Source organism: Anopheles arabiensis, chromosome 2 (assembly GCF_016920715.1).
Source record: "Anopheles arabiensis isolate DONGOLA chromosome 2, AaraD3, whole genome shotgun sequence".
Taxonomy (NCBI): domain Eukaryota; kingdom Metazoa; phylum Arthropoda; class Insecta; order Diptera; family Culicidae; genus Anopheles; species Anopheles arabiensis.
The window spans coordinates 24,893,213-24,906,465 of record NC_053517.1 but is presented as its reverse complement, the minus strand read 5'-3'; the positions used below and the strand labels follow the sequence as shown (position 1 = coordinate 24,906,465).

Genomic DNA, 13,253 nt, shown 5'->3' with positions numbered 1-13,253 from the left:
AACCGCAAGACAAGAACCCGTGTCTGCGCAGATTAGCCCACGCTCTCTTTTCATTCCACTTTCCAAACGGCACCCGACTCGGACCAATATATGCATACAAACACACACATTGATATAGCCACGGACGGTGCAGGAAAATGCGAAACAGTAAATCCATCTGCGCCTGCCAAAGGTACTGGCAACCGTGTGGAGTAGGAAAAAAAGCGCCCGTGTTTGCACTGAAAATAGAACAAACCCGGCACGAGCGTAGCAAACGATGTGCAATCATTTTGCTGGGGCCATACCCGAACGCACCGCATACTCGCACACACATGCACATGAGAATGGTGTACGGTGCTGTGTGCGAACGAGTGAGAAGGAAAAGGACAACACCAACATGACGTCTCACGATCGGGACCCGACTCGGGCGCCCATTTCTAGGCCGGATTCGACGGTCCCGGGTGCTGGTTGATTCAGTCATCGCTTGCAGTGACACTGAGTTCGACGACGGCCGCCGGATCAGTGCGTACATTCATTTTCTTGTAGCAGCAGTAAGTGTTGGCCAAACTCTGGCACCAAATCCAATCATTTTGTTACACACTGTTTTTGCCACAACGAACTTCTGCTCTTATTCTGCACCGAGGGACAGAGAGCAAAGGAAAAGCGATTACGCTGCATCAAATATTGACCCTAGCCCTGGTACACATCGGTTTTTGTTGCGCCCGTTAGTGGATTTCATTGGCTAGACTAAACGGTTTTGGGGTTCGCTTTACTGCGACCAAATTGCCATTTCCTACGGAGCGGGGTGTGCTTCCCCGTTCGTTCGAAAAGATCGAGAAAGTTCCGCCACCGGGTACGGAACCCGGCCTTAAACCGTACCACGTAGCTCGATCCGCCGCCGTGCCAGTGCTTCTTGCTCTCTACCAGCAATCGTTGTGGTGTGATAAAAAAAAAAAGGAACAAGTTCAGTTATATAACGAGCAGGGAACCGATTGGAGCAGAGCGTGATAAGGACTGATGCGCAAAGTGTGAACCAAGCAATACAGCCTCCAAGTGCATTTGATGGAGTAGTACACTGCTAGCGATACCGCCGTGGCTTCTGCAGGGCATACTTAGGATGTGTTTTCCATTGTAGGCCAAAGCAGAGCAAAGAAGAAGTAGGAAAAAAACAATGAAAAGACGTTGTGCAGCCGAGTGGTGAAATGAGCTAATGATTTGGAGCTATATTTACACCAGCGGGTCCCTGGGCAGGCTCTATCACTCTTTATGTGTGTCTGTGTGTCCGTGTGTGTCTATCTGTGTGTATTTGAGTGTGTATGTGTGTATGTGCAAATGTGCGAAGAGTTAGATATGCGAAATGGTGCACCACTGCGCAGTGGTGGCCCAATTTTACCGTTTTCGATCATAGTTAGCAGAGCTGATCTTGGTTACATACATTTCGGTTGCTACGCAAACGAAGGTTAATGCTATCTGCTTGTTAGTGATCTTGCAGAACGATGAGAGCACTGCTTTTCTTCAGAAAAATATCAAAATTTTCATACAAAATTAACTAAATTCGAGCAAGCCCTATGCATTGCAAACTGTAACACACCTTTGAGGGGGATTGCCTTCAAATGGGAGATTAATAATCATTTAAATTGCAAACCCAACCTGCCTTATACTGTTTGATGTGTTTGTTGCAGTTGCAGGGTGAATTCTTTGGTCGCTAGATCTAGTGATCGTTGTTGACACAAATACTGAACGATTAGGTTTATTAGGACCTCCCAAATTGCATGTTTGTTAAAAGCTAAATTGCAAAAACAGCAAGTTTAACTTTACGTTACACACTACATCTGTTCTGCATTTTTTTCACCACCGGTTATACCCGATCCAGATATGGTCAGCCTTAGGCGGAAAAAGTTGATGTTCGATGTTCGGCCACATAATACCTCTCTACTCTTCCTACCCTCCCGATAGGTATCCCGAAATAGATGTCCAATGTGTTGTATGTGAATGTCTCGGTTGAAGTTGCTTTTTTTTTCTTCATTTTCTTCCCTCGGTTTGTTGCCTTTCGGCCTGCCCATACACAATTGCGCCTGCGTGTGCGCACCTTACCACGCGTTTCGCTGTGTCTGCGCAAAGTCACCGATTCACCGATTTGGTAGCGAACTGGTATGAGCTGTAAAAACAACACGAACACTCTAGGGGGAAAAATACACACACACACACACGGACACACACACTCATGCACACAAGCACTACCGACGTCGTGCTTATGAAGCAAACGAGCGGATGGTTAAAAATAGATAAATTCGCCTTCCGAAACGGCGGCCTGTTGCCTTTTTTTTCGGCGCCGCCTGTGTGTTTGCGTGCGGGGAGAAAAACGATGACAAGTTTTTCTTTTTTAACACTTTTTGTAGGGTTTTTTTTTCTTCTTCTTTCGACTCCCTGCTTACGGTGTAGGCCAACACAGTTTAAAGACGTGGGTGCTATTTTGTAACAGTTGGCACAGTTTCCCGCTCGACCCCTTTGCTTACTACCACCTGCCTTACCCAGAGGTTGTTCATATTACGTACCTTAATACGTTATTACGTGCAGCCGGGGTTTCATTTTTGCGGTTGTTTTCCTTTTGGGCTGGAAAAAATCCTTTTTCTTGTGCGTACCATTCATCATACCGTTTGAACAGGTTGATTTTGCTGTTTTTCATGGGGCTTTTTCCCCTCCCCCCTCTTGGACCGGATTTCACTCTCAATCACACAAATGAAACGGCCCAATGAGACTGAGCAAAAATAGAACTTTCTATTCATAGCACATTGCCACAGCGCACTGCTGCATGCGGCCTAGGCGCGGTCACGACAGAAACCTGTTTGTTTCGAAAGGTGCTCTAATCCAGACCAGACCAAACGTTTTTCCCCGTACAGTTTTCCTTCATCACAGTAAATTTAAACGATAAAATTGAACTAATTAATGCATTTTTTCACTCATCACTGTGATCTCCTTGTGAGGTTCCACTCACAGAAACCCTTTTTTACTTCTCATCTTGATCCCTTTCGTTAGGCTCTACTGACTCATTCCTTTCTTTTCCTTTTCTTTTCGACACCCCTTCTACCCACAGGTCTTAGCGTACCCCTGCCACCATGTCTGACGATGAAGAGTATTCGTAAGTATACAGCACCCACACAGCAAGCCTCACGATCGCACTCAGACAAGCAAAAAAAAAGCCAAAAAAAAGAAACTGAACCGAAAAGCACAGTACTACTGCCCGTTGATCGTTCGCAAAGCCCACTCGCCCACGTCCCCCTCTTTTACCACACCCACCACTCAATGTTATCGCCCCACAGTCTTCCACTCCACTCTCCTCCCCCCCCCCCCCCCCCATTGATCCATTTGTAGTTACTTTGGTTCGTTGTATTTTTATTTTGTTACACCCTGTTTTGTTCACCACTTTCGTTCGTTCTCGTTTGACTCGTGTTCTGCCTTTATCTGTCTACACGTTTTTGGTGTATTTTCGTTATTCGTTATTTTGTTCACCTGTTTTCTTATTTTATTTGTTACAATTTTGTGTTATTTTCTTTCCCCCCTTTTTCTAGTGTATGTGTTTTTTTTTCTTATATCTTTCTATCCGTACCGTTTTTTTTGTTGTTTTCAATTGTCCATTTTCACCCTTTTAAGGCTGTTTTAGCTCTTTTTATCTTGTTATTTCTGTGTTTTTTGTCTATTATTATCTCTTTCTCTCTGCTGCGAGCAAATATGTGATCTACAAAACCCGTAGATCATAATATTATTACTTTTGACTCAAACCACGATCACACTACATTCACTCACTTTGCCATAGCGGTTTCACCATTTCTTTCCACCATAAGCCTTGCTGCCGTTCCCGTTCCCGTTCCAGTTCCACTGGTTTGTTGCCATTTTAAGCATTTTTTGCCTTCCACCCTTCCCTGCAGGTGTGACGAAAAAGGTGACGAAACACTTTGCGTAGCACCCAAGCCAGGAAGGAGTCTGTTTGAATCGCCCAACCTGTTCCGTTCATGCTTTCATGTTTAAGAGTAGTTTAAGTAATGTTTTTTGTATCGAAATGTGTCACAGAGTTTTGATTTTATGTTATTTGTTACACCTGGTTCTGCTCCACGTAGCTTAATTTGTTACACCTACAGCCTCCCCTCCACATACAGAAACAGCATACACAAGATTGATGTCATTTTGATGATCTTCCTGTTTTTTTGTACCGTCAGTTTGCCTTTTGTGTTCCCACTCAGCGTGAGTTTCGAAGGGGAAAGGTTTGTTTTCTGTTATTGTGTATGTCATCTCAGGCCTTTTAGCTCCACCGAACGGGTTTACCACATCGTTGATCTACTTTGCATTTTACCTCCACCCCGTTTGGACAAGCTGCAAGGAGGATGAGGTGGTTCCATCTTCATGGTAGTGAATATTTTCTTTTGACATTTTACTGTTCGCTCCGTCTCCGATCCATTGATCCTCTGGTCGCAAAAGGATATTTTTTTTGTTGTTGCGATTATACACAGGCAGAATAATTTAGTTGCGTTTAGGAACGAATCGTTCACTCTTCATTTGTCTCGTCCATCTCTATTTTTCTTTTCTCTCTATTTTCACTTTTCGGCTTTCGGGTTTCACAAAATTTAGCTTATCTAGCGCGGTTGTGCGATCGAACCGCGGCAAAAAAAAACCAAAATTTTCCACCTTTCCTTCTATGTTTCATTTAATCCATTACCCCTTTCTCAACCACCACCATTTCTTTTAGCTCGGAGGAGGAGGTCGTCGAGGAAACCAGAGAAGAACAGTAAGTTCACGCAAAATCCGTGCCCAAACCGAAACCGCACGTGGCACATTGAGGTTCAGTTGTCGTCTGTCTCTTTATCTCTCACTCTCTCTCTCTATATTTCTCTCAAACTCTCTATTACTGTGTAATTATCTAGCGCCTACTCTTTGTAGCTGTTTTATCTTCTTCTTTGCAATGTCTATCTATCAATAAACAATTAGTCTGAAACTACACCGCCCTAACTCTCTATATTGCGTGCCTGCAAACGTAATGCGTACGCGCCAGCGTGTAGCGAGTACAAACGAGAAGAGAAGAAATTTCATTTAAAATCAGCCCTTTAGATAGTAAAATTGTAGGAATGGGGTGCAGCTCGATAGGGGACGAACAAGAGCATAGCAAGGCTCAATAGTTTACATACTGCTGTATTGCTTTTGCGTACCGATCAATTGAATTGTAACAGCATCAAAAATAGTAATCCAAATGGTAAATAGATCACTAATCTTGCAGCATCTTCTTGCAGTATCTAAAACCACGTATGCAGTCCGTACTAACCAGCATTAATTTGCAAGCATTTAAAGGCAAAATTGTTATGATAAAACTGTACTCACATTACTTAATTTGTGTCAACACATTTGAACACATTGGCAACCATTTCTCTATTATAGTCTGTACTGCCGTTCAAAATTCCAACCAGTTCAACAAAATTGTAACCACCCAGCTCAAGTACACCTGTTGGCCTTTGGCTCACGTTGATGCACCTGTTGAGTTGCGCCTGGCACCTTCGCTCTTTTAAACCAAATCGGAACAGATATCAATTCTTTACCGCGCATTCTTTAGCACTTCCTTTCTTTAGCACACTCTGTCAACTATTTCGAAAAACTTGTTTTACTCCTTCAACAACAAATACGCCCATCTCCAATTCCTGTTAACATGCCAACTACCAGCTCCCCCTTCTTTCACGATGAACTTCCTCAATTGCGGCCAGAAGAAAAAAAAAAGCAATCGCAACTTGAAGGAAAATGTCTAAATGTAGAATTTTCTCTCTATTTCCAGGAAGTAAGTCCTCGCGCCCCCCTTTGTAGTTACTTCCCGCGCGTTCGCGAACGCGCCTAACGTTCATTAGTGTGTTAAACTACCAATTTCCCATTTATCTGCCAAATCAAAGTACTACCACACACACACACACATACACACCTCCTGCTTTCGAACAGTAGACCGATCTAGACCGGAATGGAGAGTAAGGTTTTGAATACTTTTAGTCGAAGCAACTCACAACCACATGTGTAAACTGTGCGTGCGCAACGTGCGCGAGAAGAGTTGCGGGTGCGAGTTCCAAGCAAGCGTCTGCGTGTCAGCTGCGTGTGTTATTTGGGCTAGCTGAGCTGCCCCCGTGTGTGTAGCTATAAAAATAATAATATTTAAATTACTGCCCTTGCTAAATTACATTACTAAATTAAATTACTGGTTGCAAAACAGTACCTTAATTTTCCTTTGCAAAGGCAAACAAACAAGAGCAGAGTTAACTTTTTTCGTAGGTATACTATTTTTTAACCTTTGAAATCATTGGCGGTTGTACACCAATGTAAAATTTCGTTGGAATTTAAAGGGAGTTAACTTACGCCGATTTGTACATGCAAAACAACAAGCTCCATCGTACCTACACAACTGGTGAACGAAACGTTGTACTGTGTAAAAATGTGTACAAACAAATCGAAAGCTCTAGCAAACGCCCTCCAACTACAGACAACTATAGTCCTCTCCTCAGTGCACGGAATGCTTCCTTATGAAAACAAAACAAACAAAAAACCCGTCTGACGAAACAAACTGAAATGAAAAACGTAGTTTACTAATCACGAGCTAGCGTGTTACTATGTGTTTGCGCGTGTGTGTGTGTGTGTGTATGAAGTTGTGGACAAACTTGACTAATCCTTTTGTAAATTGATGATCGACACCGACTAAGGGTGGGGCGCTAAAATGAAATGCATTTTTTTGGGAGGATTGTTGTGGTCCGGTACGGGTAGCAAGATCCATGCTGGCAGGATATGATGAAGAGCAAAACATATCCTTGTCCCTAATTCCTGCGAGCCCCGTGGTTCGGTTGGTTCGCCATAGGATAAACAAGTTAACAAGCTCTGATTTGCTGCTTGGAATTGGCTGCCCGAAGGTAGCAAATGTAGCTACCCAGCGAATGTGTCGTCAGAACCGAACCGAATGCTTCATTTTAACGCCGTTAGGAAAGTGTGTGTATGTGTGCGAACGTGTGTGTGTGCGCCTGTGTAATATCATCGTACATAACGTGACCGACGAACCTCAGAATCCGTGGTAGCGTGACAAGCCATCGTATTGTTTCGTTTAGTTGATAAGATGTTTTTTAAATTATATTTTGTGTTTTTGTTTTACCATTTTTTTGTTGTTTTGTTTCATTTTTATCTGTACATAAACGATCGTTTGTGATACCCATCATTTTGATACCTTTGTGTATTTTTTCTCTCTCTCTCCTCTCTCTCATTTTATATATAAACATTTTTACTCGTTTTGCGGATGGATCTCCGTTTGCCCGATATTTTCTCTCCCTCTCTCTCTCTCTCTCTCTCTTCTCTTATGTACGAAAACGTTCTCGCCATCTCGTCATCGCCCGTGTACCGCTCATCACTGCTGAATGTAATCCATGTATCCCCGTCGTATATCTGCCTCCCTGTCTCTCGCTCTCTCACACGCGCACATCATTCGCTCCGTCCCTTCATCTGAATATCGTAAAACTGCGCGTGCACTGCGTATCGACATGCGTTCGAAAAATGCATCAACCTGACACCTGCCTGACCACCTGCCCTGCTCGTCGACGATTCGTTCGTCCGAATAAATCAAACAAACGAAAAACAACAACATCGCCATCCGACATCCGCCATACGATACCGATCCCGTTTTGTGCGTTTTTGTGCGTGCGTCGTATCATCTTGCCATCATCGTCGTTGCCATATCAACGCACAACAACAACAACAACACCTCCACCATCATCACCAAAACCTTAAACCACACGAAAAAAAAACACATTTTCATCAAACCCCCAAATGCCCTGCTGCCATGGTGATACCAACAACAACAACTACTACAACAACAACCCAAACCTTCCCTTAAAACAAAATCCCCACCAAAACAAAAAATATATACCAAAAACAGGCCGGCAGCAAAATCCGAGTAAGTGCGAGCCTTACTACATCTTTACAGCCCTGATTTTTGTTTTTTGTTGTGTCCAGCATACTATACACCTGATTTTTTGAACACTGCCCGCTGCCATACTTACTACTGATGCTACTACTACTACTATTCCACACTCGCTCACACACTCTTACACGTAAATCAAACTCTTCCTTCACTCACAATTAACTTCCACGTCCCCGTCTCTGGCGCCACGGGAACTGCAATGCCTGCCGGGATAGGATTTACCTGTTGCTGCCGATGCTTCCACACACACACACACACACATTATACATTACATCACACTGCACTACATTGCCACTGACTGGTCCTTTCTCCTTTTTCACACACATAAGCGTGTTTTGTCTTCCCCTTAATCGCCATTCGTCGATGGGACGACGACAAGCAGAGCTGTGAAGCCTAATCACTAAACAAAGCACGATCGTTTTCAGCAAAAAAGGAACTACTTCCGAGATTGTGCGTTCTCTCTCTCTCTCTCTCTCTCTCTCTCTCTCTCTTTCTTACTCTTTCTCGCTCTTTGTCCGTGTTTGACGTGATCTAGCTGCTGCTGCTGCTGCTGTCGCTGTTCTTTCGGTGCCTATCGTTGCTACTTTGCAGCGACTTGTCGCCATTAAAGACGCAGGCTTACTACGATTGACACAATACCAATACGGTCCCATCATAAGCGGTGCACCTCAAAAGGGTAGGGGTGTGAGGGGAATGTAACGATGCATCTCTGCTCTTTAAAAGACACGAGACACTTCTGGGATGCATTTTTACATTCTTCATGCACCAACAAGCTCACAAAATTGATCCCACCTCCTTTTGCACAGCACAGACTGCGCTGTGCTACATACAACAACAACAACAATGTCATCTTTTCAACACGAACTTTTAACTGCTTTTTCGCCTGCTCATCGAAATTCCTTCCCTATCCAATTGGAGCATTTTCCATTCAACATTTTCCACGTTTGTTACCGATCCCAGTTGTGCAACGTTGTTGATAATTCCACCCGATCAAACAACGGGCTCATCACCATCGCCATTGCGGAGTCTCTCTTTCGCTCTATTTCTCTATATTGCCCTCTCTTTCTCTCTTTCGCTCTCGATTGTAAATTGGTGTTTGTATTTTGCACGTACCAAAAAAGCCCCCTCTATCGAAGCTTGCCACGTGTTGCGTGCTTTTGTGTCCATGTTGATAAGTGTTTTTTTTTGTTTTTGTCGGTTGTGCCATATTGAGCACACGCCTGTACATAGTGTGATGTGTCTTTGCGATGTTTTTTTGTTTTGTTTTGTGTGCAACCATTTTTGTATCTTGTACACCTTACACCACACCACTACTACACTACAGATTCGAACACACGCACACACAAAGACGCGCCGTTACATACCAAGCTTGAATGTGCCCACCACCACCACAACCACGTGGGGAGGGATGCTTTTTGTTTTGGTTTGTCGTTGTTTTTGTCGTCCACACATTACAACAACCTATAAACACGGTATAAACATCAACGAAAAAAAATTGCATACATGAAAGTAAAGCTGCCGCATGGGTCACGGTCCCCTCTCCCTCCGAAACCATCACACTACGGGAGGACGTGGGACGCAACGTGATCCATTGCCAGCAAACAGCGCCCGGGCGGGTTGGTTCCGTACCTTCGCTAACCGTTTGTTTCTCTCTTTCTTGTTCCCCCCCACCCCCTTTTTCTTCCCTCCCCGTTGCTCGTGGAAAACGCGCACACCCACAGGGGTGATGATCCCGAGTTCATTAAGCGCCAGGACCAGAAGCGCTCAGACTTGGACGAACAGCTGAAGGAGTACATTAACGAGTGGCGCAAACAGCGGGCCAAGGAAGAGGATGAACTCAAGAAGCTCAAGGACAAACAGGCCAAGCGCAAGGTGTCCCGAGCGGAGGAGGAGCAGCGCATGGCTCAGCGCAAGAAGGAGGAGGAGGAGCGCCGCGTCCGCGAGGTCGAGGAGAAGAAGCAGCGCGAGATCGACGAGAAGAGAAAGCGCCTGGAGGAGGCCGAGAAGAAGCGCCAGGCTATGCTGCAGGCCATGAAGGACAAAGATAAGAAGGGACCCAACTTTACCATTACCAAGAAGGATAGCTCCGTAAGTGTGGGCAGAAAGAAGAAGCGTGCATGCACGTGCCGGTCGCTGAATTGCTGGTGCTAACTGGTGCCCCCCTCCCTCTTTTTTGTCTGATTACAGTTCGGCATGTCCAACGCCCAGATGGAACGCAACAAGACTAAGGAACAGCTGGAGGAGGAAAAGAAAATCTCACTGTCCTTCCGCATCAAGCCCCTGGAGGTCGATGGCTTGAGTGCCGACTCGCTGCGTGCCCGTGCCACCGAGCTGTGGGAGACGATCGTCAAGCTGGAAACAGAGAAGTACGATCTGGAGGAAAGGCAAAAGCGTCAGGATTACGACGTAAGTGGCACAACCGTTCATTCCCTTTCCTCCCCCCGTAAGGTTCTAATTCTTACCCCCAATATTCCAACAGTTGAAAGAGTTGAAAGAAAGACAGAAGCAGCAGCTGAGACACAAGGCCTTGAAGAAGGGTCTAGACCCGGAAGCCCTCACCGGCAAGTACCCGGTAAGTGTTGTTGTTTGTTTTTGTTTTGTACTCTCCCCGCCAACTCTGACCTTTTTATTAACGAACGTTGATGATCGTTTTCTCATTTTGCCATGGTAACATCAGCCCAAGATCCAAGTCGCCTCCAAATACGAACGTCGTGTCGATACCCGCTCCTACGATGACAAGAAGAAGCTGTTCGAAGGTGTAAGTATTCGATTAATTGCGCACAATTTTGAAGCCTTTTAAGCAGAAGCGGGCAATTGAAGGGTTCTCTAGAGCTGTGACATTTTGTACAAAATCCTTTCGTAGCGTACAGAATGTATGACATTTTTTTCTTGAATTACGTACCATTTTTTGTAACTCATTTGACGTGACAAATAGCAACGCTTTCGTTAACCTACTTTCCCACTCTATCGCAAACTGTAGGGCTACAGCGCATACTACCAGGAGAAAATTAACAAAAAGTGGGCACAACGCCAGGAACTGTTTATGGCGCGTACAAAGAGTAAGCTTTGCGTGCGCGATCGCGCACCGCGATCAGTACCGTGTGAAGTAAACGAAAATGCTAATCTTGTTGTTTTGTCACATTGTCGAATTTGTTCAAACTTGTGAGAGTTAAGCAGATTGTTAAAAACTGTCATTAACTGGTTGTGCTGTAAATTTTTCGTACATGTTTCACATCGAATTTTGAGCCAATATGTGGCGTAGATGATGATCAATCCCCATTGAATGTGTTGTTGGGAAATACTTAAACATTTAATCGCAATTATCATCTATTCTTACACGTTTCCATAGTCCAATGTTATTAATATGTTCTGTTTCCAATGTTCTTTGTTTCATGTCGTTCGTTGCGACTGCTAACATGTATGTTCTGTGATCTTCGTTCGACGTACACACCCCCTTTCCTACACCCCATACTCATACCCGTTCGTAACGACAGGGCTTTGACACGTTGAACAAAGAGGTCCTCGAGAAGCAATGGGCTGAGAGGAAGGAGCAGTTCGGAGGCCGCCAGAAATGTAAGTAGACCCTCCCCCACGCCCAGGCCAAGGCTCTCTTCTCAGCTATTGGAGCATTCAGCAAACACGAGACATTGCCACACACTCACACACACAAAACTCTATGTTACGCGTTTAAGTGTGAATTTGTCTAACCGCTGGGCGAATGTTCCGTTCGTAGATACCCGTCTGTGAGGCAATAACCTAACACAAAAATTTTCATTTTCTTAAACAAAAAACTAGCCAAACTTCCGAAGTGGTTCGGCGAGCGACCGGGCAAGAAGTCGGGCGATCCCGAGACCCCCGAGGGCGAGGATGAAGTCAAGCCCGACGATGAGGAGGTCGAGGAAGTCGAGGAAGTCGTCGAGGAGGTGGTAAGTAGCGTGCGCGCGCCGCAAGGATATCCTTCACATTTGATCGCTCCAATAACCGTCGGCCGATCCGCTCCGTTTCGTTTGCTCCACAGGTTGAGGAAGAAGAGGAAGAGGAAGAGGAGGAAGAAGAGGAAGAGGAAGAGGAGGAGGAAGAGGAAGAAGAAGAGGAGGAAGAGGAAGAATAAATGCACGCACGCACGCGCGACGACGAATGGCGACGGCGACGACAACAACGATAGAAGGGAAGCAGCGCATGTGGGGGTTTGGCGCAATGCACGAGTGGCGGGGATGAGCGGGGATGCGAGTGAGACCAGGGACCGGGCACCGCAACGCAAGGCCATCTCAGCCGTTGCTGGCGAGCGCTGCTAGCTTCGCGCAGCACCTTCAAACAGCAACCTCGGACAGTGTCCTTCTCAGCGGGCGGCACGGACCATCTTCCCACGTCCCAGCCCAACCCCAAAGCGTGTCGGAATTTCGGTGGCCCTTGCATTGTCTGCCCCTTCCATCGGAAGGCATTCATTTCTATCTTTCTCTTTTTTTGTAATAAACTACTTTCTACTACCATTTCCAAAAAAAAACAACATCAACAACAACAACCAAAACCATTAGAAGCAAAACTTACTTTCTCCTCCAATCGAGTAAACGGATTCAGTCGGGTTCACCGTCCGGGGGTTGCCTTCCCGCCTCCGTTGCACTCTCGGGCTGGGTAGGATGGTGACGGTCAACAACTGGTCAGTGGCCACTTCGCCATTCTATCCTCCGGATGCAATCGAAAGCATAAAGATCGGAAACAATCCTCAGTACTGGCTCAGCGGTTTTACTTTTTTTTTTTAAAGGAAAATGTGTGTATGTGTAGGTACGGAAAGAAATTCACAAAAAAATACAAAACATCTTGACGGCAATGGCTAGAAAATACAGAGCTCAGCGTATTTTAACCATAGGAAATGCATTAAGAAACAGAAAATGGAAAAGAAACACAAAATATACAGCAACAGCTACAACACCAACAGAGAGTGGAGAGAAAAGAAAGCAAGAAAAAGTGGTAAAAAAACAGCTAACCACCAGCACAAGCTCCAGCAAAGAGCAAAAGAAACAAACAAATAAAATAAAACATAAATAGTGCAGAGGTAGAAGAACAATATCGGAGCGAAGAAGCACACAAAGGAAGCAGTGAGAAGAGAGAACAGCAACAGCAAGCGCTCCCCAACAGCGAGCCATCATATTGGATATATATCTCAGCTTATAACATCTGTCTCAATGAAGGTTTACTATTTTAATTGATTATTTAATTATTTAAATGAAGAACGCTCTTTATAAAAAAATAAATAAATTATTTATTACAAACTACACCAAAGCTCAGAAACAAA

The 13,253-nt window shown here is 44.8% G+C and overlaps 1 protein-coding gene across 9 annotated transcripts; it reads left to right on the top strand.

The window, feature by feature from the left end:
* The first annotated feature begins 403 nt into the window (after nt 1-403).
* On the top strand, nt 404-13,233 carry LOC120893831 (troponin T, skeletal muscle). 9 transcript variants are annotated; one of them, XM_040295961.1, is made up of 11 exons: nt 404-530; nt 3,074-3,118; nt 4,721-4,759; nt 7,916-7,933; nt 9,682-10,048; nt 10,148-10,366; nt 10,440-10,532; nt 10,638-10,718; nt 11,455-11,533; nt 11,756-11,886; nt 11,979-13,233. In XM_040295961.1, exons 2-11 carry the CDS (start codon nt 3,096-3,098, stop codon nt 12,069-12,071), a joined length of 1,143 nt encoding a protein of 380 aa, XP_040151895.1. In that variant the 5' UTR covers nt 404-530; nt 3,074-3,095; the 3' UTR covers nt 12,072-13,233. The 9 variants fall into 9 exon arrangements, with proteins under 9 accessions (XP_040151895.1, XP_040151894.1, XP_040151900.1 ...); XM_040295960.1 differs by lacking the exon at nt 11,455-11,533 and adding an exon at nt 10,941-11,019; XM_040295962.1 differs by lacking the exon at nt 11,455-11,533 and adding an exon at nt 10,941-11,019 and having other exon boundaries at nt 405-530; nt 4,721-4,763.
* Nucleotides 13,234-13,253: the final 20 nt, after the last annotated feature.

What these genes read in the sequence shown, in the direction of transcription:
- LOC120893831 (XM_040295961.1), top strand. Translation starts at nt 3,096, where the DNA reads ATGTCTGACGATGAAGAGTATTC. An exon ending in AAAAGCGTCAGGATTACGAC is followed by an intron (nt 10,367 to 10,439) that starts GTAAGTGGCACA and finishes ATATTCCAACAG; the next exon opens with TTGAAAGAGTTGAAAGAAAG. An exon ending in GTTCGGAGGCCGCCAGAAAT is followed by an intron (nt 11,534 to 11,755) that starts GTAAGTAGACCC and finishes ACAAAAAACTAG; the next exon opens with CCAAACTTCCGAAGTGGTTC.